The sequence below is a fragment of the Hypanus sabinus genome, chromosome 9 (assembly GCF_030144855.1).
Source record: "Hypanus sabinus isolate sHypSab1 chromosome 9, sHypSab1.hap1, whole genome shotgun sequence".
NCBI lineage: Eukaryota > Metazoa > Chordata > Chondrichthyes > Myliobatiformes > Dasyatidae > Hypanus > Hypanus sabinus.
Window position 1 is genome coordinate 36,490,264 of NC_082714.1, and position 23,563 is coordinate 36,513,826.

General features: G+C 39.5%; 1 protein-coding gene and 1 long non-coding RNA gene across 3 annotated transcripts in view; one reads left to right on the forward strand and one right to left on the reverse strand.

Annotated features, from left to right (window-relative positions):
- The window catches only part of gna12a (guanine nucleotide binding protein (G protein) alpha 12a), a 93,629-nt gene that overhangs the window by 47,086 nt on the left and 22,980 nt on the right, over nt 1–23,563 (reverse strand). The window contains exon 2 of one of the 2 annotated variants that reach the window (XM_059979477.1): nt 12,775–12,990. The exons of the other annotated variant lie outside the window; for it this stretch is intronic. Coding sequence (XP_059835460.1) covers nt 12,775–12,990 — 216 coding nt within the window. The remainder of the gene's footprint in view (nt 1–12,774; nt 12,991–23,563) is intronic. 2 annotated transcript variants of the gene reach the window in all.
- Nucleotides 1,373–18,628, forward strand: LOC132399261 (uncharacterized). The gene is made up of 3 exons (XR_009513925.1): nt 1,373–1,592; nt 10,197–11,293; nt 16,817–18,628. It is a non-coding gene; the product is annotated as an uncharacterized LOC132399261 (long non-coding RNA).

A 23,563-nucleotide genomic window follows, 5' to 3' on the forward strand; every position in this document is an offset into this window, starting at 1 on the left:
TTCTGAAGGCGGCACAGACAAGACTCACCACTAGTGAAATAATGCTGGTACTGTAAGCCACCCACTCAAAATCAGAAAGTTCAATAGGAACAGGAACAAGGAGGGTTTTTTAAAAAAAACAGTACAACCTTACAGCAGAATAAAGCTGAATACTGATAGATCCCAGCAGTTGTGAAAGCTAGTGGTCCTCTTTGAGCATGTGTGACTGGAAAACAAACATGCATTTGACTAGCTTTACTTACACTAATATTGTTCACCAGTTTATTTAAAGGGTTCAGTTACATCTAGATTTCCTTGCTATTTCAGTCAAAGTAAAGGTTCAAACAAGATAGTACTTGAAATCAAAGAATAGGTCATTTAGGCGAGTGGCCAAGCTGGAAAATTAATTAGAAATCATACTGTAGATGCTGGAAATTCAACAAGGAACAGAAATACTTGGTTGGACAATTAGAGAAGTTAATAAATAGATGATAATACAAGATCACAAGAACCTATAGTGACTATAAATATATAATGATCAACCTGAAACAATTGAGGAATAGTGAAAAATCTGGAATAAAGTGTTAGAAATACTCATTGTATGCTATTGTGCCTGGAAGACTGCAAGATGCCTTGTTGGATGCAGTGTTCCTTAAGCCTGCTTTTAACTTTGTTGAATCTAAATGGAGAAACAAGATGGAGGAAATATTATAATCCACCAATTCACTTTTAAAAACCTTAAGTCAAGATGAAGAAAACCTTTAGTTTTAAGGCAATAATGATTCGTGCATCTAAAAAGATACAATCTCTCTCTACTGCAGCTTGCAGGCACAGTGGTATTTAATAAAAACCAGACCTATAGACCAATGCTTAGAATTGCAAAAGTTCGTGTGAAAATACAGGTACTGAGGAACCACAAGTGCAAAAATGTTGGTATTTTAAGGTTCCTCCATCAGATATGGTCATTCTTGAATATTTAAAATCTTAATCTTCCTTTGCATGCACTGAAAGTATAGCAATTCCTTGTTGTAGTAGATTTTTTTTTCTTAAATGTGCTGCAACATTAGGTCATGTTACAAGACACTTGAACAGAGTGAACTTGAACTGTTAGCAAGCATCATGTTCAGATATTACAGGTTGAGCACCTCTTGTCCAAAAATCCAAAATCAGAAAACCACTGAAATCCCAATGCCATAAATAGAAAATTCCACATGGAGCTGCGAAGGTTTGCAGGTGAGGTGCAGGTACTTGCACACCAGACAGTTCTGAGAAGTGACTTCACATACCCTGAGTGGGGCCCTGTTGGCACCAATTTGTTTAGAGTTATCAGAGTTAGCGCAATATTCAGTGATTACCATGAGTTTTGTGCTGATTCTCCGCTCGGTGTTAAAATATTGTTGTAAACGTCAAAGAGGCCTGCAGCCACCTCCATGGGCAGTAGTGAAAAGAAAATGAAGCACATGTTAATCTTTAACACAGTAAAGCTGTTGGGAAAACTTGACAGCAGTACAAGCATGAAGCACCTGACAGAGCAGTACGATGTTGGAAAAACTACCCTCTAAAAGTAATGAACAGAAGTTAATGAAAAATAGAAAAACACTGCATAAAGCAAGGTAATGTGCAAGCTGTATATGTAATGTAAATTGATTTTGTGTTTAGACTTGGGTCCTATCGCTAAAGTATCTCAATATAAGCTGCAAATATTCCAAAATCCAAAACACTTCCAGCCCCAGGCATTTTGGATATTTTACCCATCTAAAACACTGCTTACCACATTTATTGCTGTCCTTTAAATATTTTTAAGAAGGTATTGGTGAACTAACTGACCTAACTTCACGAACAACTTAGTGTCTCCACATGGAAGTATACTCAATGCATTTTCATAGAACATAGAGAACATACAGCACATTACAGGCCCTTCGGCCCACAATGTTGTGCCGACCCTCAAACCCTGTCTTCAATTCCTCCATAGTCCTGTCTCGTAGTCTCTTAAATTTCACTAGTGTATCTTCCTCCACCACTGACTCAGGCAGTGCATTTCACACACCAACCACTCTGAGTGTAAAACCTTCCTCTAATATCCCCCTTGAACTTCCCACCCTTACCTTAAAGCCATGTCCTCTTGTACTGAGCAGTGGTGCCCTGGGGAAGAGGCGCTGTCCACTCTACCTATTCCTCTTAATATCTTGTACACCTCTATCATGTCTCCTCTCATCCTCCTTCTCTCCAAAGAGAGAAGTCCTAGCTCCCTTAATCTCTGATTATAATCCATACTCTCTAAACCAAGCAGCATCCTGGTAAATCTCCTCTGTACCCTATCCAATGCTTCCACATCCTTCCTATAGTCAGGCGACCAGAACTGGATACAGTATTCCAAGTGTGGCCAGAGTTTTATACAGCTGCATCATTACATCGTGTCTCTTAAACTCTATCCCTCGACTTCTGTAAGCTAACACCCCATAAGCTTTCTTAACTACCCTATCTACCTGTGAGGCAACTTTCAGGGATCTGTGGACATGTACCCCCAGATCCCTCTGCTCCTCCACACTACCAAGTATCCTGCCATTTACTTTGTACTCTGCCTTGGAGTTTGTTCTTCCAAAGTGCACCACCTCACACTTCTCCGGGTTGAACTCCATCTGCCACTTCTCAGCTCACTTCTGCATCCTATCAATGTCTCTCTGCAATCTTCGACAATCCTCTACACTATCTACAACACCACCAACCTTTGTGTCATCGGCAAACTTGCCAACCCACCCTTCTACCCCCACATCCAGGTCATTAATAAAAATCATTAAAAGTAGAGGTCCCAGAACAGATCCTTGTGGGACACCACTAGTCACAACCCTCAAACCTGAATGTACTCCCTCCACCATGACCCTCTGCTGTTTGCAGGCAAGCCAATTCTGAATCCACCTGGCCAAACTTCCCTGGGTTTTCGGGAGTTCCAGGATTCAGAAACCGTCATATTTTGCTGCCTGGGTCTAATTCAGTAAAATGTGCAACTTGGACGATAGGAGAAACGTTCCCATGCATCATAAATTATTGCTGGTAGGGGCTGCAGGTTTTGGAAAAAGTAATGTTGGGATGGCCAGGGTGAGCAACTGCAGAGGATACGTAGAATAATCACTGTATTAGTTACGGAAATGCATGTTTGGCTGAACAAGTGAGGAACCAAATCAAGCAGGGCATCTTATACTGGTTGGCAGACCCTTCTATTTTGTTGAGGTGCGTGAAGAGCATTTCATATCAGGAGGTGAGTCACACAAGACACCAGGCCTCTGACCAGCTCTTGTAGCCGTTGTATACAACGTTGCTAATTCAGCTGAGTTCCTGGTCAATGGCCCTGTGCTATTGAATGCCAAGGTTAAAAAACTCAGACTCTATCATGCAAGAGTATCGCTCTGTGTTACTTTTGTGACACAAATGTAATTTGTTACCTATCGGCCCCTGTCTGGATGTTGTCTAGCTCATGGCATGTGAAGACATTGACTTAAATACCGTGCAGCCAGCACATATGCTCACTTCTAATCTGATGACAGAAGAAAGGTCATTGATGAAGCTGAAGATAACTAGGCTTGAGATTACACTCAAGAACTCCCTGCAGTGATGCTCCTGGTCTGGAATAATCGACTTTCAAATATTACAATCATCTTTATTTGAGATATGACTACAACTATAGAACATAGGACTGTACAGCACAGGTACAGGCCCTTTGGCCACAATGTTGTTTCAAACCAATTAAATTAGCAATCAAATGCCAACTAAACTAATCCTTTCTGCCTATACAATTCCCATTTCCTTTCATTTATCTCAATCAAGTGCCTATCCAAATATCTCTTAAAAAGTTCCTCATGTTTCTGCCTCTACCACCATCCCAGGCTGTGCAGTCCAGGCACCTATCATTCGGTGTGAAAAGAAAGCTTGCCCCTCACATCTCCTTTGAAATTACCCTCTTTTGCCTTAAGTGCACACCCTCTGGTATTAGCAATTTCAACATCAGGAAATGATACTGTCCGTCTACTCTGCCTCAGCCTCTCACAACCTTGTAAACCTCTATCAGATCTCGTCTCAGCTACCGCCACTTGAGAGAAAACCACCCAAGTTTGCTCAACCTCTCATTATAGCAAAATTCAAGATTTGTATCTTACAGGCCAACATAAGAAAAGTAAGCAGATTGTGACTGCAAAAACCCTTCCAGTCCCCTATTAGCAACTCAAGAAATCTACATCCTGGCTTGACTGTTAAAACAGTCAGTGAAAATGTGGATGGGCATATCAAGTACCAATAATTTGAAAAAATCAACCCAATAGCAATTGCTGAGTGAACATTCAGGTAGAGCTGAAGGAAAGCAGATGGAAATCCAAGGAAAAAAGAAAACGAACACCCATTTTATTAAAAGATCATGCTGAACTATTCCGAAGTTCAAATTACATTTAATATCAAAGTACGTATACAGAATACAACTGAGATTAGTCTTTCTGCAGGCAGCCACGAAACAAAGAAACACCACAGAACCAGTTCCTAGAAAAACAATGAATACCTAACACATGGGAAAAGAACAAACATTGGAAACAGCAAGAAGTGAATGAACAAGACATATATTATCATCAAACCAGGAGTATTCAGTTGAGTTCAGTTCAGTGCCATTAGCTGACTGTAACCTGCAGAGCAAGTCTTCAAGGCGCCCATCCTCACCACTCAAAAACAGCAAAAAGAGGGGGAAAAAAAGCAGAAACCAGAATGCACTAACACATGCACCATGAGCCTCAAAGTCCCTCAAAATGAGTCCATAGCCATGAGATTTGGCAATCAATCCTTGCAAAGTAGAACCCAAGACTCCCGCACTTTCCTCTGATAGCAACTCACGAGAAGGAGAGGAAGACCACTGAACACCCTTCTATCCTCCACTATTGTCATCGGCAAATTCAACCCTGCTCAATGCCCCAATTGGAGAGAAGCAACGGAGTCAATCTTGGGGTTGTGCCCTATCTCCATGCTTCCAGGCTGCACACTCTGCTCCTAACTTCAGTGAACTCCCTCAGAAACAGCCAAGTGCCAGATCGCACAATCAGCCCCAAAAATGCACCATCAAATTGCAAATCGTAGGTTCCAAACAGTTTAATAGTAGAATCATATTTGAAAGTAGTAATAAAAGTAGTTTGCGACTGTCTGCAGGATGTCACCATTGGCCATGATGTTCAATTACTCTTCCATGCAGTATTTATAAGCTGCAAGCAAAAGACCACAAGGTCCAAAAGGGATTCCCTCTTAATTTCCTTCATTCCAAAAAATAACCCAAATAAATTACCTAGGAGACAAGATAACATTCTTATTGTCCTTACCAGGTCCAAGAAATTAGTTTGAACTCTAAAGTCATGCAAACAGATTCCAGAGGATCAGTGACCCAGAGGCCAATCACCTGACTTTTGCATGCAATTATATCAGCATCAAGCAAAATCTGTTCAAATTCATCTTTGAGTGTTCAAAGTGTTTATACGTTTATAAGTGTTTATAGCAAAACCCATGCCAGCAAGAAGTTTCATACAATCCTGACAATAGTCTTCCCACAGGTAGCCACAAGACAAAGAAACACCATAGGTTAAAGGAAAACACAACAGAATGAAGACCATGAAACACCCAACGCACGAAAAAGGACAACTTGTGCAAATAGCAGAAAGCAAGCACATAAAAACACAGAACATTAAACATCAAACCACAAAGTCCCCAAAATAGTCCAGGAGCCACAACCACTAAGTTCATCAGTTCACCTCAATCAAATTATGCACGTAGTTAAAAAGAGAGAGTAAGTAAAAACACATGGAACATGAAACGCAGAGTCCCTAAACGTGAGTCCACAGCTGTGTTCAGTATAGAGGACATTAAGCATCAAATCATAATGTCCCCAAAAAAGAATCTACATCTATGGCCATTGAGCTGCCAAGACAATCAAACCTTGCAGCGTAGGACCCAAGGCTCCTGCACCTTCTGCGGGCAGCAGCAAGATGGTCAAACGCAGTCAGACAGCATTGAACACCCATTTGTTTTCTGCTCTCATCCTTGTCAGTTTTAAACTTGTTTGATATTTTAATCAGTACGGAGTAATAGAGCTGACCATGGGTTTGTATTCAGCCATCAAAAAAAACATATCCTTAAAATGGAAATTACAGGCTGCAAGTGATCACATTTCAGGAGAAGTATACTTAAAAGAAGAAGAGTATCATGAGCTGTCGGCAGGATGTTGCTGTTAGTCACTGGCGCCATCTTGTCCTTCACACCAAGAATTAACCTTCTGAAAGCAGCTAATAACCAACTTTGCTAATCAGATGCCAAGTCAATGTTCAGGGGGTGTTACAATAAGATTAGGATTCCCTAAGAATAGCTCTCAAATGACAAAGTTGCAGTGAAGAGACATACACAAATTTGGGTGCTGGATGATTTAAAGGGCTAATTTCAGTTTTGAGGTGATAAGGGAATACAAAAATCTTAGAGAACAGGGTTATAATTTTTAAGTTATAAATACCAGCAGTTACACATGGAATTGATAACATCTCCCTTTGTGGACATCAGGGAGCTCAAAGTTTCGTTCATGGGCAAAAGGAAATAAACAAGTTCCAAACTTCTTATTTACTGCAGCCTTGCTAATCATATTCCACTGCTATACTTCAGAGAATTAGCTGCCCAGGAGGCATACATCCAACAATTCCTCAGTAATTACAGTAGGAATCCGTCGAATGAACTTTAATCAAGTTAACTTGGTGCAGACCTAGTATTAATTCTGATGAAAAATGGATGCAAGAGAGAAAAGCAAATTCAAGTCCTTTGCATTAAGACTTCAATTTTAAAATATTGTTTTCTACTTTACAGCAATTTGTATTTTCAATTCAAAAATCAAACAGTTTTCATTTTAGAAACTTAACTATTTCTACATTTCTGATTGTTTTCATCAAATTTTGACAGTTTTGATCACCCACTGAGACAGAAGAGTGGCCCTTTCTGCATTAAGAGCACGTTCAGGGCCTACCATGCAACACCATGCCCCCCACCCTCCAAAGGGCCCATGCCTATGGAAGCCTCTCCACCAAGCTTGAGCAGTTTCAGTGAGAAAGCTTTTGTGAGATGATTCACTCAAGCCAAGTGCAGATGTCTTGCATGGATGAGTGATAAATGTCAGCTGCTTGGCTGAAACCTGGGTAAAGAGGCTAATAAACTTTTCCTCATTGCAGACACACTTACAAGAGTACATGCTTAAGGGGTTGAAGCTTTAGATGGGATCTGAAGAAGAATTTTTCTTTCCCCACCTCGTGTTTGTCTGGAATAAGCTGCCTCCAGACTGCCCACAGAAATGCACACCATCCTCTTTCTACTATTACCCATATTATATTGCTCTACAAATACTTGATATAATTTTTTTATTTAAATCACCCTTGCACCAGGCATAATTAAACCAATAGTATATACTGTATCCAATTATTAATACCACAGGACTTTAAAATTAATAACAGCTTGTAAAATGCTTCACAAAATTGAACAGGAAAATTTGCATCACATCGGATTTCTGCAAGTCAGATCATCCATAACTTTGTGAGCCTCTGTATATTATGGATGAGTACTTGAATTCCCAATGAACGTTAAACTACAGGCCAAGAACTGGGGAAAAAAAGGATTCATATAGATGGGTTGTTCTTGATAGTGGGTATAGAATCAGTGGCTGAATGGCCAGTTTCCAAGTTGTCTAGAACTCTGGATCTCTCAAGCAAGCCAGTTTTGAAGTATTTTTGTACATTCATATTGCAAAAGGATTGTTATAAGCACTCATGTTAATACAAGTACATCCATGGTACTGCACTTAAGATAACAACCATCAAGATGGGATTCTGTGAAAAATTATTTTCTTCTCATTTTTCAGTGGCGTTTCAGAGGTGAAAATTTCATGGTCTAAAGCTGTGTGCCACAAGAACTTATTCACATGTTGCTCATGTAGAAAACCATTACACTCTTGATTAAACAAAACTTTGTGTAAAGAAATGATTTTCTAAAGGAGAAATAGTTAAAGGTAGAGCACAAAAAACACCCCCCCCCCCAATAAAAGTTTAAACTGCAAAATTTCTCGTCATGTACTAGTAAGCCAAACGCAATCAGGAAAGTCCCAGATTGAAAACTTGATCTGTGCCAAGTTACAAACTAAGTCCCTTGCTTGCTGCAGCACAGCTGGCAAAAATCCTCATAGCTCATCAATGCTTCAACTTAGGACAAGCCACAAGGAGGCATCCTTGGTGTGTGGGAAGAAACTTAGTCTAGACAGTTTCCCTTCCCTCCAAATTTATTAATAGAAGAGACTTAGTGCAAGGATCAGTGAAGACTTGGAATCTAACTTTCGTTGCCAGTCCAGGATCCAACATTCTAGAAGACCACTGCACTTGGCATCATGTACTGCTACAGTCTATTATTCCTTCAATAGTGGCACTTCTGAATTCTAAAGGTTAAAAAAATGTTAACATAATCAAGAATAATACCGTATTAATCAATTGCTTAAATGTAAGCAGAGACCAATAGTATTTGGCAATACTTGGAACTATGAGAATATTCTCCTCTTAACCAAAATGCACGACCGAGTATAATGACAAAACATGACAATAACCAATTCCATCTTAAATTATCTACTAAACCTTCACTAAAAGCAGTTCACATGCAAACCCATCCACTTAACCATCTTTAGCTGCTTTGTAACTCCAAATAAAACTAATTGAAAAGGAAACAGGAGCTGGGAATGCAAGTATAACTTTGTTTTTATTTTCAGCAAGGTGCACACATTTGACGTGGTAGCATAATGATGCATGACATTTACATACCTTTACATATAAACCACAATGTATTATATCCGTGTAAAGAATGCTTAAACAATTTACAATATTACTGAAATATTAAATACACAACATAGCTCCCTGCTTTGGGCACCTTTCTTCTTTTCTCACTGGATCTACATCAATTCTTGATTTTCTCCAGGTCCCAGTTTTTTTTTTTCTAACACCTTTATCTCTCCCCCTCACATTTCTTTTTCTTCTTCTAGTTTCTTGAGCATCTCTAAAATTGCCAATTGAGAAATTAAGTCTTATTTATCCTCTTCCATTCCCATAGCACTTATATGTTATCCTCTTTCTTTTCCATTTTTCTAGGATGTGCATCTTGATCTTGAGGAGGTGTATTTAGTTCGCTGAAGTATTCTTTTATTAATCCTTCTATGGCTCCATTTACAATCTGATATTTCCTTTTGGTTTCATGATCCACGACATTTGACGAATCCCGTTGTCTTATCTCCTTTGGCTTTTTGGCTTTCCATTCATCCAGCTGGACTTTAGTCTTGGTGTCTACTTTTACAAGCAGCTTTTTGTCTCCCACATGCTGTTTAATACACACAGAATAGATTCTGGTTCTTAGATTCTCTCTTCCAGATTAACACCAAGCCTGATTAACATATCAAAAGCTTTCTCAGATATGTCGCCTACAAAAACCGTTGTAGGTAGACCACTGTTTTCATCACTTTTGCAATCCCTCTGATCGTCATGGCCCTATCTTGGTCCAATACGCTTTCCAATCAGAAGTATAGAGGTTGGCACCCACACTTGCTTGCCCTCTGTAGGGCAATGGATCATGGTGTAATGTAAAGGGATAGTTTACTTGCTGGCCGAAAGCCACTTCCACTGTGCCAGTCACTGGATAGTCCATTTGAAGGATGCAGTAGCTCTTTCCCATTGGTTGCATTGTGTGCCATGGTTCCTCAGGAGTACAAGAAAAGCACGTGCAAGAGACTGGCTGTCTTTCCTTTGTCTCCAAGGGCTCATCTTCACCCTGGGGCCACGATCCATGCTGAAGAATCATTGGGAAGGTATGCTGCAGATATAGGAGAGGCCACGTGCACACTTGGCCAAGTATCTATCTTTTGAATGTTTAATTTTGTAGTTGTATAACTTGGGGAGAATTAATGTAGTACCTGTTGAGTTTGAAGTATCACTGAATGTTTAGTGTTGTGGATCTCATGACTTAGTTGGCTTAGACATCTGGTTGAGTGTTTTACTGTTTGTCTCTAAATAAATGGTCAATGTCCTTATTTGTAATCTGTGTCTTCTGTCTCACTTCCAAAACCCATGAACCTGCTTCATAACAAGCAAGCTGATTATTCAATACCTTTCTTAATTCATTTTCTGTGACTTTTGTAGGGATGTGGCACGCAAACAGCAGGTGGATCTCCAATCAAGTTGTAACCGTCTCAGCCAAACGTACCACTACAATGCTGGCCCTCCTGATTTTACCACATACAAGCCCAATGTGGTTTGTTGGTTACTGTATTTCACTTTTAGGAATGTCATTCCCACAGAAATTAGCTTTTCTGCAGTATAATTTCTTAGTTGGAAATCCGCAGTGTTCTGTTCAGTATCTTAAAATTTCTATTCAAACTTATTTTGTGGAATGACTGAAACAGCCAAAACAGTGTTTAATTCCATTTTAATTAATTGGCCGTTCAGTTCTGGTGAGAATGTGAAGAGGGTAAGGGGTACGTGTAGAGGGGTGGGCAAGAGGTAAGTGTAGCAAAATATGTAGACAGGACAAGAGAGAGGTACGTCATTGGGGAAGTAAGTAGGGGTAGCTAAAATAAGGTGCCAGGCCAGACGTGGAGACCACAAGGAAAAGGGAACCTACAACCACAAGACAATGTGCTTGGCAAGATATTTTAAGGAAAACTATTTCAAGTGTCCTGAAGTACGTCAATATTAATTCTAGGTGTTACACTTTAACCTTTGCTAAATTCTGAGAATTTCGCATGCTTAGCTATGCAATAGCCAATCAATTGATGAATTTGAATCAGTAACCATATTTGCAAATGTAGTACCTTGCTTTTGGGTATAAGTATGACCTTTGTAAACCGACAAACTGGGAGTTGGCTACCTTACGCCTGAAGTGCATGGGGCTGCGAACTCCTCTCTGAATAAAAACTGTTTCAGAGGTAATTTCGTGTCTCTGGTGTTTTTCCTCAACTGAGCAGGTAACAGTTACAGGTTGACAATGGTATAAGACATATTGCTTGTTCATTGTTAGTTTTTACATTATAGATCTCAAAGCTACACTGTCCTGTGCAACTCTCACCATTATCAGATTTTCCCTTAATAGCATGCAAATTAGTGCTCTTTTTGAAACTGCATGTTGACTTTTTAATCTTTCTCTTCCCTGCACAGTCCATTTATTTTTGTCTGCCCGATGTGCCAGATTGGTCAAGTGTGAGACCCTGCCACAACAGTATCACAACTTATTTGGCCAGGTAGGCCTTCGTCTAAAAGCCTAGACGATGCAATTTTGCTCATGCTCACTTTTATTCCAGATTGCAACTCAACTATGTCTACCTATTTCCATTGATACGGCTATTACAACTGCCCTTTTAAAATTTGAGTTGTGCTTCAGCTAGGAGCCATTTAAAATGTTTTCTTGTAAGCTTGCAAAACTAAACAATCTCTCAGTGCATCATTAACCTCATTATTGAACTGTCAATGCTCAGATCATTTCTTCAATTCAGCCACACATGCTTAAATGGTCTCCCTTCCTCTTGATTCCACTTATGAAACCCAAAGCATTCTACAATGAACAACAGTTTTGATTCCAATGTTCTTGCATTTCTTTCACAATATCAGCAAAGATCATTTCAGCTGGGTTAGTTGAAGCAATTAAACTTTGAAGCAAACCGTGTGTCTTTAAACCCGATGCACTCAGCAATACTGGTACTTGTTTTTCCATCGGCTATTTCAACTCCTTTAAAATACAGCTCAATCCACTCCATATACAACATCCAGTTATCTTTTGTGTAATCAAACACATCAATCTTTCCAATGTGGTTCTATTTTAATGATTATTATCACCTGGAATTCACTGCTTATGAACCCATGAACTTGACCTGTTTCTTGACCATCCCTGCCTGTTACTGAAGATGCACGTGCCTTGCTGCTTATTTTACTCTAACATTTCTTGCTGCAGTTTAAAAAATTCAAATGTCCTCACTGTGCTTCAACAGGTAGACAGTCATCTCAGGTTTATATCCAAAACACAACTCTAAAACACAAAACTAACTGAAAGGAAAAATAAAAGGAGCTGGGAATGAGAGTCTAGCTTTGCTTTTACTTTAATTAAGGTGCACTTATGCGGCGGTGTAATGACACATGCTATTTATGTTCTTTTACATATAATCCACAATATATTATGTAAACAAAGAATGCTTAAAATCAAAAATAAATTGTATTTAATATTTCAGCATTTGAGTAATGTCGAAGTATTAGCAAACAGAATGTTCAGTTAAAGAAATTGACAAGCAATGAGGCAGAAAAAATTAATAAACAGAAACATAACTTTAATGAAGAAACTCTTTTGACTTTTACTTATTTAGAGATCCAATACGGAACAGGCCCTTCTGCCCAACAGGCCACACCACTCAGCAACCCAACCAATCTAACTCACAGGACAATTTACAATGAGCAATTACTCTTTGGACTATGGGAGGAAAGCAGAGCCTTGCATACAGTACTGGAATTGAACTCTGAAACATCCTGAACTGTAACGCATTGCACTAATTGCTATGCTACTGTGGCACCTGACTTATCTGTCAGTTGATGAACGTATTCTTTTTTTATAGTGAGGATACTGGAAAACCTTTAATCCAACACTAAATAGGAGAGTTTGGGTAAGGTCATTCAACTGATCTCTCTCCCAAATACTGATCTTCAATGCATTTAATCACATTAGGATCGGTCTTACCAGTTGAAATTCTCGCCTTCTGTTGTAAGCTTCCTGGATTCCAGAATCTTGCCAGAGGGCTCTCAGTGCTGGCACATATAACTGAAAAGTGGCTGGTTCCACTGGCATTCCACATTTGTTTTCAAATGCCATAACAAACATTCCGTGCTTTTCATTTTCACTATTTTCCCAAGGAATGCCCAGCTTGTTTCTTGCATCCACCAAGACCTTCATACCCTAAAAAGGACAGGAATAAAAAAAAAATCACCATTGCGCCACAATCAGATATTTTTACCTCCACATTGCTTTTTTAAATTCATGACTAGAATGTCAAATCCCAGGACTTAGTCTTCATTTAACTCTGTCGTTGAAAAGATCACTGAAAGGGACAATCCAATGCTATATTCAACTTCAACTCCCATGCTATACTGGCCCAAGTTCAAAGTTTACAAGTTAGAATACAAGTGCCAATCAATGCAAACATTGGCTTTAAGCACTCATGATTAGCTTCCTATTCTCCTCCCTCCATAACACACAGGCGATTTCAAATTCTGTTGCATATCCCAAATGTGCTCGAAGTCCTGCTTACCCTCACTTAAGCACAAACTCACGCAGCTGTTCACTTTAAAACTTCTGCATGGCCTCAAATTTATAATTTCCAGCCCAAACGCAAAGAATGTATTTATTTCTCTACAACACCACGCCTTCAGTGGTAGCTCAAGGCATCGTGTGAAGAAATATATTGACAAACATCAGATGGAGCCAAGCCTATCTACTCACAGCCCCACTTAACCCCTCTTCCAACCATCAGCTATTGTAAAAGTACTATTTTGTCCCATCATATGCGCACTGAAGAATACTGTTTTAGCAAATCATCCTTCTTCCAACAGGTTATTACATCAATCTTTATAAACCAACCTCACCAAATGTCCATTGAGACCATCTAAAACCTCCAGTAAAGCATCATTTTTCCAATGCCCTGCCCTTGAAAAACAGCTGGTTCCAAATTTGCAGTTTAGTGAACATTGGCGCTCAGTCCTCCAGCAGTGGCGGGATCTCCCGGTGGCCACACACTTCAATTCCACAGACCGCTCCCACTCCAACATGTCTGTCCATGGACTCCTCTACTGTCAAGATGAGGCCACACGCAGGTCGATGGAGCAATACCTTATCTCCCGCCTGGGTAGCCTCCTTCCTGCCGGCATGAACATCCAACTCACTGACCTCCGTTGATACCCCTGCCCCCACCCTTACCCCAATCCCTATCTATTATTTTAGTCTGGTTCTCTTTCTCTCCCTTTTTCTTTTTCCCCCTCACTATAATCTCTCCCCCCAGCCCTACCTTTCTTTCTCTTTTATTTCCCATAATTCTCCACCTTCCTCCAGCCCATCACTTCCCAGCTCTCTACTTTAACTCTCCCCCCTCTTCTTACCCCGCCCCCGACCATCCCATGTTACTTCACCCCTGATGAAGGGTTTCGGCCCGAAACGTCATCACTACCTCCTCCCATAGATGCTGTCTGGCCTGCTGAGTTCTGCCAGCATTTTGTGTTTTTTATTTATTTCCAGCAACTGCAGATTCACTGGTGTAAGTTTTTTTTTAAAACTTGTGTTCAAATCAGAATTCAAAATGAACAATATCTATTGGTATAGTTACAATGATAGGTTATGAGAAAGGGGAAGCATTCTCTGTTTGCAGGTCTTTGTAAGAAAATCTTAATTAAAGCTCCCTAATGAGATATGAGAATTCCATGATGGCACAGCAGCAAAATAACCCAGAGGCCTGGACTAACTATCCAAGGGCCAGTGTTTAAATCTCAGTTGCAAAATACAAATTCAACTCAATCTGAAATTTCAAAAAAAAATTGAAACAAGTGAACAAAAAAAGCAAGGACTGCTGCAATAAGCTCATTTATTCCAGGGCAGGGGAAGAATCTTATCTGGGTCTGCTAACTCAAACCAAGCAAAAATGGCCAATTCTTTAAAAAACACACTACTGCTTTTGAAATGGTCAATGAACACTGGCTTTGTCAGTGATGACATGACCGAGTTCAACAGGGGCCTTTTCTCAGGTTTGAGTTTGGATAGATGAGCCCAAGACTGATATATTAATGTCACAGAGCCTGTATTTTGCATTATCCTCTACTGGCCCAGTCCACACCTGACTATCAGCCATCCATTTACACTAAGCTAACATTTATCCCACAATCCAACATCTCGTTCCAAGTTCTACTGCTCACTTATGCACTCAGAACAATTTAGAGGCCAATTAACCTACCAACCTGAACATCTTTGCATTGTGGGAGGGAACCCAGTTGGCACTGGGAGAATGTGCAAATTCCAAATAGATAGCACCCAAGGTCAGGATTGAACTTGATCTCTAGCACTGTGTCATGAAATATGCTTTGAAACTTAATGGCACACACATACACAAATTATTTAATTAGTATGTATGGATTATTAAAGCAACAGGACCAATTATATTTGACTAATGCACAAATACTTAAAATATATAAAAACTAGCTGCATATTGCTAACAAGTTTTGTTCTAAATAATGGCCAACAATTTGAAAAGCTGGAATCTGAAGGCTATAGACACTTCCTGTATTGAGAAGATCCCCCACTGAATTAACATTTTTAAAATTTATTTTATTTCAATTAGACCAAGTACAAAGTTCAAAATATACTTTAATATTAAAGTGTGTATAGTTTACACAACCTTGAGATCAGTCTCCTTAGAGGCATCCACGAAACAAAGAACCACAACAGAACCCACTAAAAACAAGACTGTCGAAAGGGGTGGGGAATTCACAGAGACAGAATTGTGCAAACATTAAAAGCAAGGAAACAGCATTCAGAACTCAAGTTCACAATGCTAGGCATTACTGCAGCCAATCCAGAAGACTACTAGTTGAAGGCAATAGCCTCAGTCCAGCACAGATGAGCAAACCCCGCAGAGCAGTGAGCCAAACCAGCCCACTTATCACCCCAACCCCAACACTGCAGCTATTTCAATCTGACCCGGTGCTTAAATCACCCAAACCTCACGTGGCCGTTCCAATTCAGCTCGGCTTGTAAATTGAACAAAATCTCAGATCTTTCCTTGCCACTGCCCACTCAAATTGCCTCCAAATCCACTTCAGCCTCGACAGTCTGCAACTGTCTTGCCCCAGCAAGATTCCAGAATTCCAGCCGCACAGCAAAAGCCATATTGCACAGGCAATTAACCTCAACTCCGACAGGGAAACCACAGGCCACTGTCTGCAGCCATCTTAAACCAGATAAATTATTATTGCCCAAGCTGGCTATGAAAGCAACTACATCTTCTGTTGAATTTCCAAAACCAACAAGAACCATTGCAAGTTTCAGATGGTGGCTTGGATGGGTGGAGGGCGAGGAGGGTTACAAATATAGATATTGCTATATTTCACTTCACCATCCTCACCTGCTGCCCTTTAAAACAAAAAAACCCCACAAAAAGCAGCAGTTCTATGAAACTGATGAATGAGAGGAATGGCAATCAATGGGGCCTAATGTCACCTCCATTCTGCAAGATACAGCATTAACTAGGAATACCTCTATCTTATTGCACATGCTGTCTTGCTACAGATTATCAAAAAAGTTGTGTGTTTTTTTCTTTAAAAGTGCAAAGTGATTTATTTCTGCCGGCCAAACAAGGATGTGAATGCATTCATCTTCAATAGCACCAATGGCACCTTGAAAAAGGCTGAAGTAACCTGGGATGAAACTCATTACCAATCTCAAAATTGACTACCATTTGCCACTGTGCACTAGAAAATTTAAAATAGCTGACTCCCCTTATCTGCTTCCTCGTTTTCTCCAACACAGCCCATACAAAAAAAGTATGGAAAATAAATTTTCCTAGACTTGACAGTATGAATGACAGTAATACAGTACAATGGAATTCAACCTCCCAAGTCTTTCCTTTTACAGGAACTATCTTGGAGGCGGAGTTAAGATGCAATGAAATGGTGACTCCTTTGCTTGTATCTTTGGAAACAGCTCTACTTCCATCTTTAATATCTTTGTTTTTCCCATTCAGGGTTCTTTTGAAGACCCTGACCTGAAGTTACACGCAGACTTCGGCTCTTTGAGGGAATGGGACCCGTCCTCAGGGTTTCAGGACCGGCCGTTGTTGTTCAGCACACCAAGGGTTCGGCCTCAGAGTCTGACTCGAAATCGATAGCCTAAGACCTCGGGGCTCTGGAGATGGGTGAATTAGGCTCAGTGTCACGGCAGGAGACTTCTGTGTCGTCGGGGAGGCTGGAAAAAGCTTTCACTGTGCGCCCAAAGACCTGAGATCTTTGGGCACAGAGCTTGTAAAAAGTGATGAAATGGACTTTTTAAACATCATAAACCAGTGGGTTGTTGTTATGCCTCCCGCTCGCTGTGAAAATTGAGGACACCTCCCTCTCGCTTATTAGGGAGAGAGAAAACCTGTGGATTGTCGAATGCCGGATGAAATGCGATAGTCTTTGGGGTAACTGCAAAGTCTGTGTCTTTGCTATCACCTAGCACATGCTTGTACTCGGTAGCGGGTGCACTGTTTTTTTTGTTTGGGGGGGGGAATCATTGCTTGCTGCCGCTTAAGCACAGGAGGGTGAGCTTGGGTGGGGGGTACTTTGGGTTTCTCACATTTAACTGTCGTTCATTCGTTGGAGCACATCTGTTTTCGTGGATGTTTGCGAAGAAAAAGCAGTTGAAGATGTGTATTATATGCATTTTTCTGACATTAAATTGGACCTTTGAACCTTTCCCTCAACCCACATTCACTCTACCACCAAAACGGAATGAATAACGAAGGAGTTAAAAGTTTTTTCCCTCCTCCAGTTCTACTGAAGGGTCTCGGCTTGAAATTTCAACTGTACTCTTTTCTACAAATGCTGCCTGGCACGCAGAGCTCCTCCAGCATTTTGTGTGTTGCTTAGATTTCCAGCATCTGCAGATTTTCTCGTTTGTGATTGAACAATGCTGTGGTACTGCCATCTGCTAATAAATACCTCCCGCAACTGCAGAGAAAGTATGCATGGACTAGAGTTTAACGGAAAAACTGAAAATAAGTCTTGAACAGAATAAAGATACAGAAAATTCAAATGAATCAAGTTGTAAGTTAATATACAAATCAGAACTCATGGTAAGTGAAGCTGAATCAAGAGGTGATCTTGTCTGAGCTTAGAAAAAAAATTAGAAGTACTATTTTCGATTCATCAATTAAATTTGAAGAAACTTGGGGACCGTTCATTCGACACTTTCATATGAATTAATTTGGCCTCTTCCAGACCTTTTCTCTTTTTATTCTTGTTCTGGTATGGAGTTCCGGAGTTTTTGACACTATCATGTATATATAAACTATTATTATTGCCCATGTTAGTTTAGGTTTATTTTTTTTTTAAATATACATTTTTTCTTGCATTTTTATATATTTTTTTCTTTTGATGACTATTCTTATTCTTTTTCATGTATAATCAATATAGGTTTGATTGATTATTGTACGATTTTTTTTGCTGATATTTTAATAAGATATTGTTATCTTAGTACTAATTTAAATTCAAGTCTAGTGTATTTATAACCTATTTAATATAATATTATGTTATGTTTTTTTAATATATGAAATTTAATAAAAAGATTGGAAAAAGAAAGAAGAAGAGGTGAACGCCTGCACAATTCAGTTACCGACACCAACTGGCTCAGCAACTTGAGGCAGTGTCAAACATTTAGAACATCAAACACAAGGACCAAAAAAAAAAATAGATGTCATCCTGTCCACATAATAGTAACAAAAGTATTTAATAGGAAAAACTGATGTTCAGAATGTTCTACAGAACAACTTCTGCTCATTTTAACCAATATTGTTTTGAAGTAGATTTTAAGTCATGGAATTAATTTCCAAATGAAGCCCACTAAAACCAAACACACAAAAGATGATAATTACAACTTTTTTTTTGCAAATTTCTGCTGTAATTGAAGGTAAAGGGTTTTCTTAATCAGCTTTTCTGGATTGGGTGTTGTACAATAAACCAGTATTGATTAGAAAGCTTAAGGTAAAATAAAACCTTTAGGACCAAGTGATCATAATATGATCACATTCACCCTAAAACTCGATTAGCTAAAGTGTATCAGTATTACAATGGAGTAAAGGAAATTGCAGAGGCATGAAAGAGTAGCTGGCCAGAAAGGAATGGAAGAGAACACTGGCAGGGATGACAGTAGAACAGCAATGGTTGGAATTTCTGGAAGCAATTCAGAAGGCACAGGATATATAATCCTAAAAGGAACAATAACACAACCATGGCTAACAAGAGAAGTCAAAGCCAGCATAAAAGCTGGAGCAATTTTATTTATTCCACTGTAATACGATACATCTTACTTTTAGCTTTTCAAATTTCAGGGCAAATTCAATCATATATGATCACTTGCCCTCAAGGGTTCCTTTACCTTAAGCTCTCTGATCAATTCTGGTTTACTGCACACCACCAAAACACTGGTCCCCTATTGGGTTCAACCATGAGCTGCTCGATAAAGCTCTCTCATAGGCATTCTAGAAACTCCCCCTCTTGGGATGCAGCACCAACCGATTTTCTCCAATATTGGAACCTGCATATTGGAATCCCTCATGACTATTGTAACATTGCCCTTTTGGCACTTGTTTTCTATCCCCCATTTCTAATTTGTAGACCCTTACTACTGTTTTTGGGGGGGGGGGGTCTGTATAAGACTCTCATCTGGGTTTTTTTGTATCCTTGCAATTCCTTAGCTTTATCCAAAATGATTCAATGTCTTTTGAACCCATGTCATCGCTCACTAATGATTTGATTTCATTTTTTAAACTAACAGAGCAACTCCATCCCATCTGCCTTCATGCCTGTCCTGTTGATTCAATGTCTATCCTTGGACATTAAGCTCCCAGCTATCACCTTCTTTTAACCATGACTCAGTAATGACTACAACATTATACTTGCCAATCTGTGACTGAGCCACAAGTTCATCCACCTTATCCCTACTGTGCGCATTCAAATATGACACCTCCAGTCTTGTAGTCACCCCTTTCGATTTTGTCCACCTTTTACATTGCAACTCATCTTTTTGAACTGCATTTTTGCCCCATCACACCCCTCCCACCCTGGCTAAATTAGTTTAAACTTTCTCAAATAGCCAACCTGCCCGCAAGGATATAGGACCCTCTTGGGTTCAGGTATAACTTGTCCCTTTTGTAACAAGTTGTACCTTGCTGAGAAGAGATCGGAATGATCCATAAATCTGAACCCGTGTTCTTCAGCCACACATTCACCTGCCAAATCATCCTATTACTGAAATCCCTACGTTCAGTAATTTTCAGTCTGTTTCATCACTTTTGGAAGTTGGGTGACTGCGCTGAAACCGCATTCCACTAAATATGTTGGGAAGGTAATATAGAATACCTTGACCATTCTCCTCAGTGTAGGGTAGTGTCAGAGATTTCTTTCTATACCACCAGTCAAAATATGATTTTTTTGAGCCTCAGCTTCTACTCAATGTCATTCTGTACTAAAGTTCAGTTCTTCCTCTAGCCTTCCTGTTAATTCCTCAATACAATGCTCAAGAATGGATTTATTACCCAATCTGAGATTTAGATTAAAAGATCCTAAAGTCTCTCTGACATGTCTTTATGCAGCTCACCCAGACAGGGGCAGTATTCTTGAAGATAATCATCTGGTATTCTTTCTTCCTCTTCCAACTCAGAGGCTTGGAAATTGGAAAAGGTCGCAACAGCCAATGTTGCACTTAAATAACATTAACTTGAACAAAAACGTGAAGACAACTGATTTGACTTTGATAAGATTCACATTTCCTTACAATTGAAGACTGATTTCATTTAACTTGTGTGAATAATTCTGATCACTAAGCAATGCCATGTCTAATATACTCAAGATAATTACTGAATGAAGCTGTCGCTTCTTCAAAGAATTGTATCACTGTTTCAAAAAGTGCATAAAACCATCTCAGGTAGATTACTTTTGAGAGCCATCGGACATATGTGTGCAATAGCAAGCATTCAAACTGTTCATTACTCTCCATGCAAAGCTCTCGAAATAGTTGTGAATTGAGAGCATGGGACTTGATTCTATTTACCGCTGTGATAACAGTATTTAATGATTTGTGCAGCTGATAACTTTGGTTTTTTTTGAACAAGATGCTGTCTGTGAAATACACAGTGAATAGTAGATAAATTAGGTACAGCTTTTTTCAAGAAAATAATAACCCCACGGCCCAATCATTGATCGTGCCCCATCTGTTGCACAAGCAAGAATGTTGGGGAGTGGAATGCCCTTCTCTTTGAAAAATTGCTTAACAAACTGAAATACTGGCTGCCCCTTTGTATCTGTTTCTAGTCTCCTTGTAAACCACTCTTGAAAAATGGTTTCATCTTTTAAGAAGTGATTCATTGCCTGGCAACTTTGATTAATCCAACTGCAGAGCAAATTCTGTTGTCCTCAGTATACTACACAGTGCACGTTCCACATTCTCAGGTTAAACAACAGCATTAAGTAACGTTACAGAGAAGCCATTTCGTTGAAAAGAGTTGTTGAGCAGAATCGCTTTAATTGTTTGGTCTGGTAACTTATACAAAACCATACCCAGAACCTCCCTTACTGCTACCAGAATCAGTTCTTCTCCAATTGCATGGGGCTTTCCAAATTCCATAATGAACAATGAAATGTATGAAGCATGCAAGCCATCAGTGTTTTGTTCTGAGGTGCTGGAAACACATTTTGAAATGTTTTTCGTTTCTGGAAGTTTTCCCAGGGAAGGAGGGGAGGGGAGGGAATGTTGACTCAAGACCATGAGAGGCCTGCGTCGGGCATTTTCATGCCTTACAAGGCGCAGATTGGAAGTCTGTGTGGGGTGCCACTCCTCGCACAGACACTAGAGCAAAGTGTGATTAAGTGCCTTGCTCAAACACGCTGCCACAGCTGAGGCTCGAACTAGTGACTTTCAGATCACTAGTCAAAGGCCTTAACCACTTGGCCATGTGTCCAACAAGTTTTCACAAAGTGACTGAAAATAAGTCATGTTCTTGTTTGCTTTATGTTAAGTGCATTCTCTTCAAAATGTTCAAGAAGCCTGGCTGATTTCATTGCCTCATCTGAAAAAGTGTTTCACAGAATAGACTACTCTGTGATGGTATAAATCTACATTTCAGATACTCCACAATAAACCACACTTTTTCATTTGGTATATTTCTGCCATTTTTGATATGGATTAGTGAGCATGGCTGATCGCTTATTGTTTAAGTCCAAGCGTTACAATCAATAAAGGGGAAGTTACGACATCGTCATAGATCAGACAAAACCTGACTCTCTGCTTGAAGATACATAAAGTGGGGCTGCGATATCTTGGTTGGACTGTGGGCTAGAGAAATGCAGTCAAGACCACTCAGAAGGGCATATTCTGAATCATCCCACTGAATGCCATTATCCTAATTCAGGAATTATATAGAAGCATGATTAAGAGTATGGGAATCATATCAGCTGTGGACCGGGCCCAAAAATAACACAATTTCTTCAGTCCTGTGTTTGGCATATCATGAGAAATCTGAAGTGTCACGCTGCTTTTCAACAATGATACCGTGCTTCAAGCAAAGTCTAAAAGAGCAGTCAGTTAGCAAGAGAGGAGCTGATTACTTAATCATAGTAATCAATTATGAGGCACTGAGAATCAAATGCTTCTAAGTAGCTCCTCAAATCAAGCCTGTAATCCCCAAGCTGTCCCCTTGCTACCAAGCACTCCCTCACTGCTCCCCTTATCCTTATCACTCCTTCAGAAACTCCCACTGCCTCAGGGGGAGGGGATTATCTTGCCCACTTTAGAAACCACTGTATTAGATCACAAGGCATAGGAGTAGAATTAGGCTATTCGGTTTATTGAGTGGCAAAGTAGACTTAATCATGGCTAATTTATTCCCCCCACCCCCACTCTCCTGCCTTCTTCCCATAACACTTAATACCTTCACTAATTAAAAACCTATCAATGTCTGCTTTAAAGATTTCTCTTGCATCTATAAAATGGATTAAGTTATGCTTTCTATAAGGTGGTAAGTTCCACATTTTCACTCCTTCCTGGTAAAGCTATTTTAAAAATATTCTACCTAGACTTCCTGATGATAAATCTCATTTTCCCTCTTCCCACCCCACCCAAACATATGAGAAACAATCTTGTACTTCTTCAAAACATCTGAATTTTAAGTCTTTTCTACAAGGTTAATCCTCAACTCTCCTTTCTGTAAAACAGATGCTCGCTGGACATTTCATGATAAGATATGGCTATGCTGCTCCAGCTGCAATTCATCCTCCCACCCCCTTTTTTGTACATTTAATATTTCAAAAATACTTGAGTAACCTTGAATATAGTTTAATTAAGCATTCTTGTTTGTTTAGTTAGTTATGGGTTGGATACAAAAATGTTAATTGCACACATCACATGTTATGTACGTGCCTCACTGAAAGTAAGCTGAAAGTTACACCCATATCTTAGACTTCCCACATCTTCCTTGAAATTAGTTCAATGTTTTGAAGTTACAAAACACAACACCTTTCCCTGGTGCTTCTCTGCACGTTTCATAGTAAGCCTTCCAGAATCATTTTTACTCACTGAATTTTATTCCTCCACAAATAAAGCTATTTAAAAGAAAATCAACATTAATAACCACCACTATGGCCACATAATTTGTAATATTCATTCTCTAAATCTACTTTGATTTGTTCAGATTATTTCTCAGTACAATTATCATTTTCTTACACAAATGCTTAAC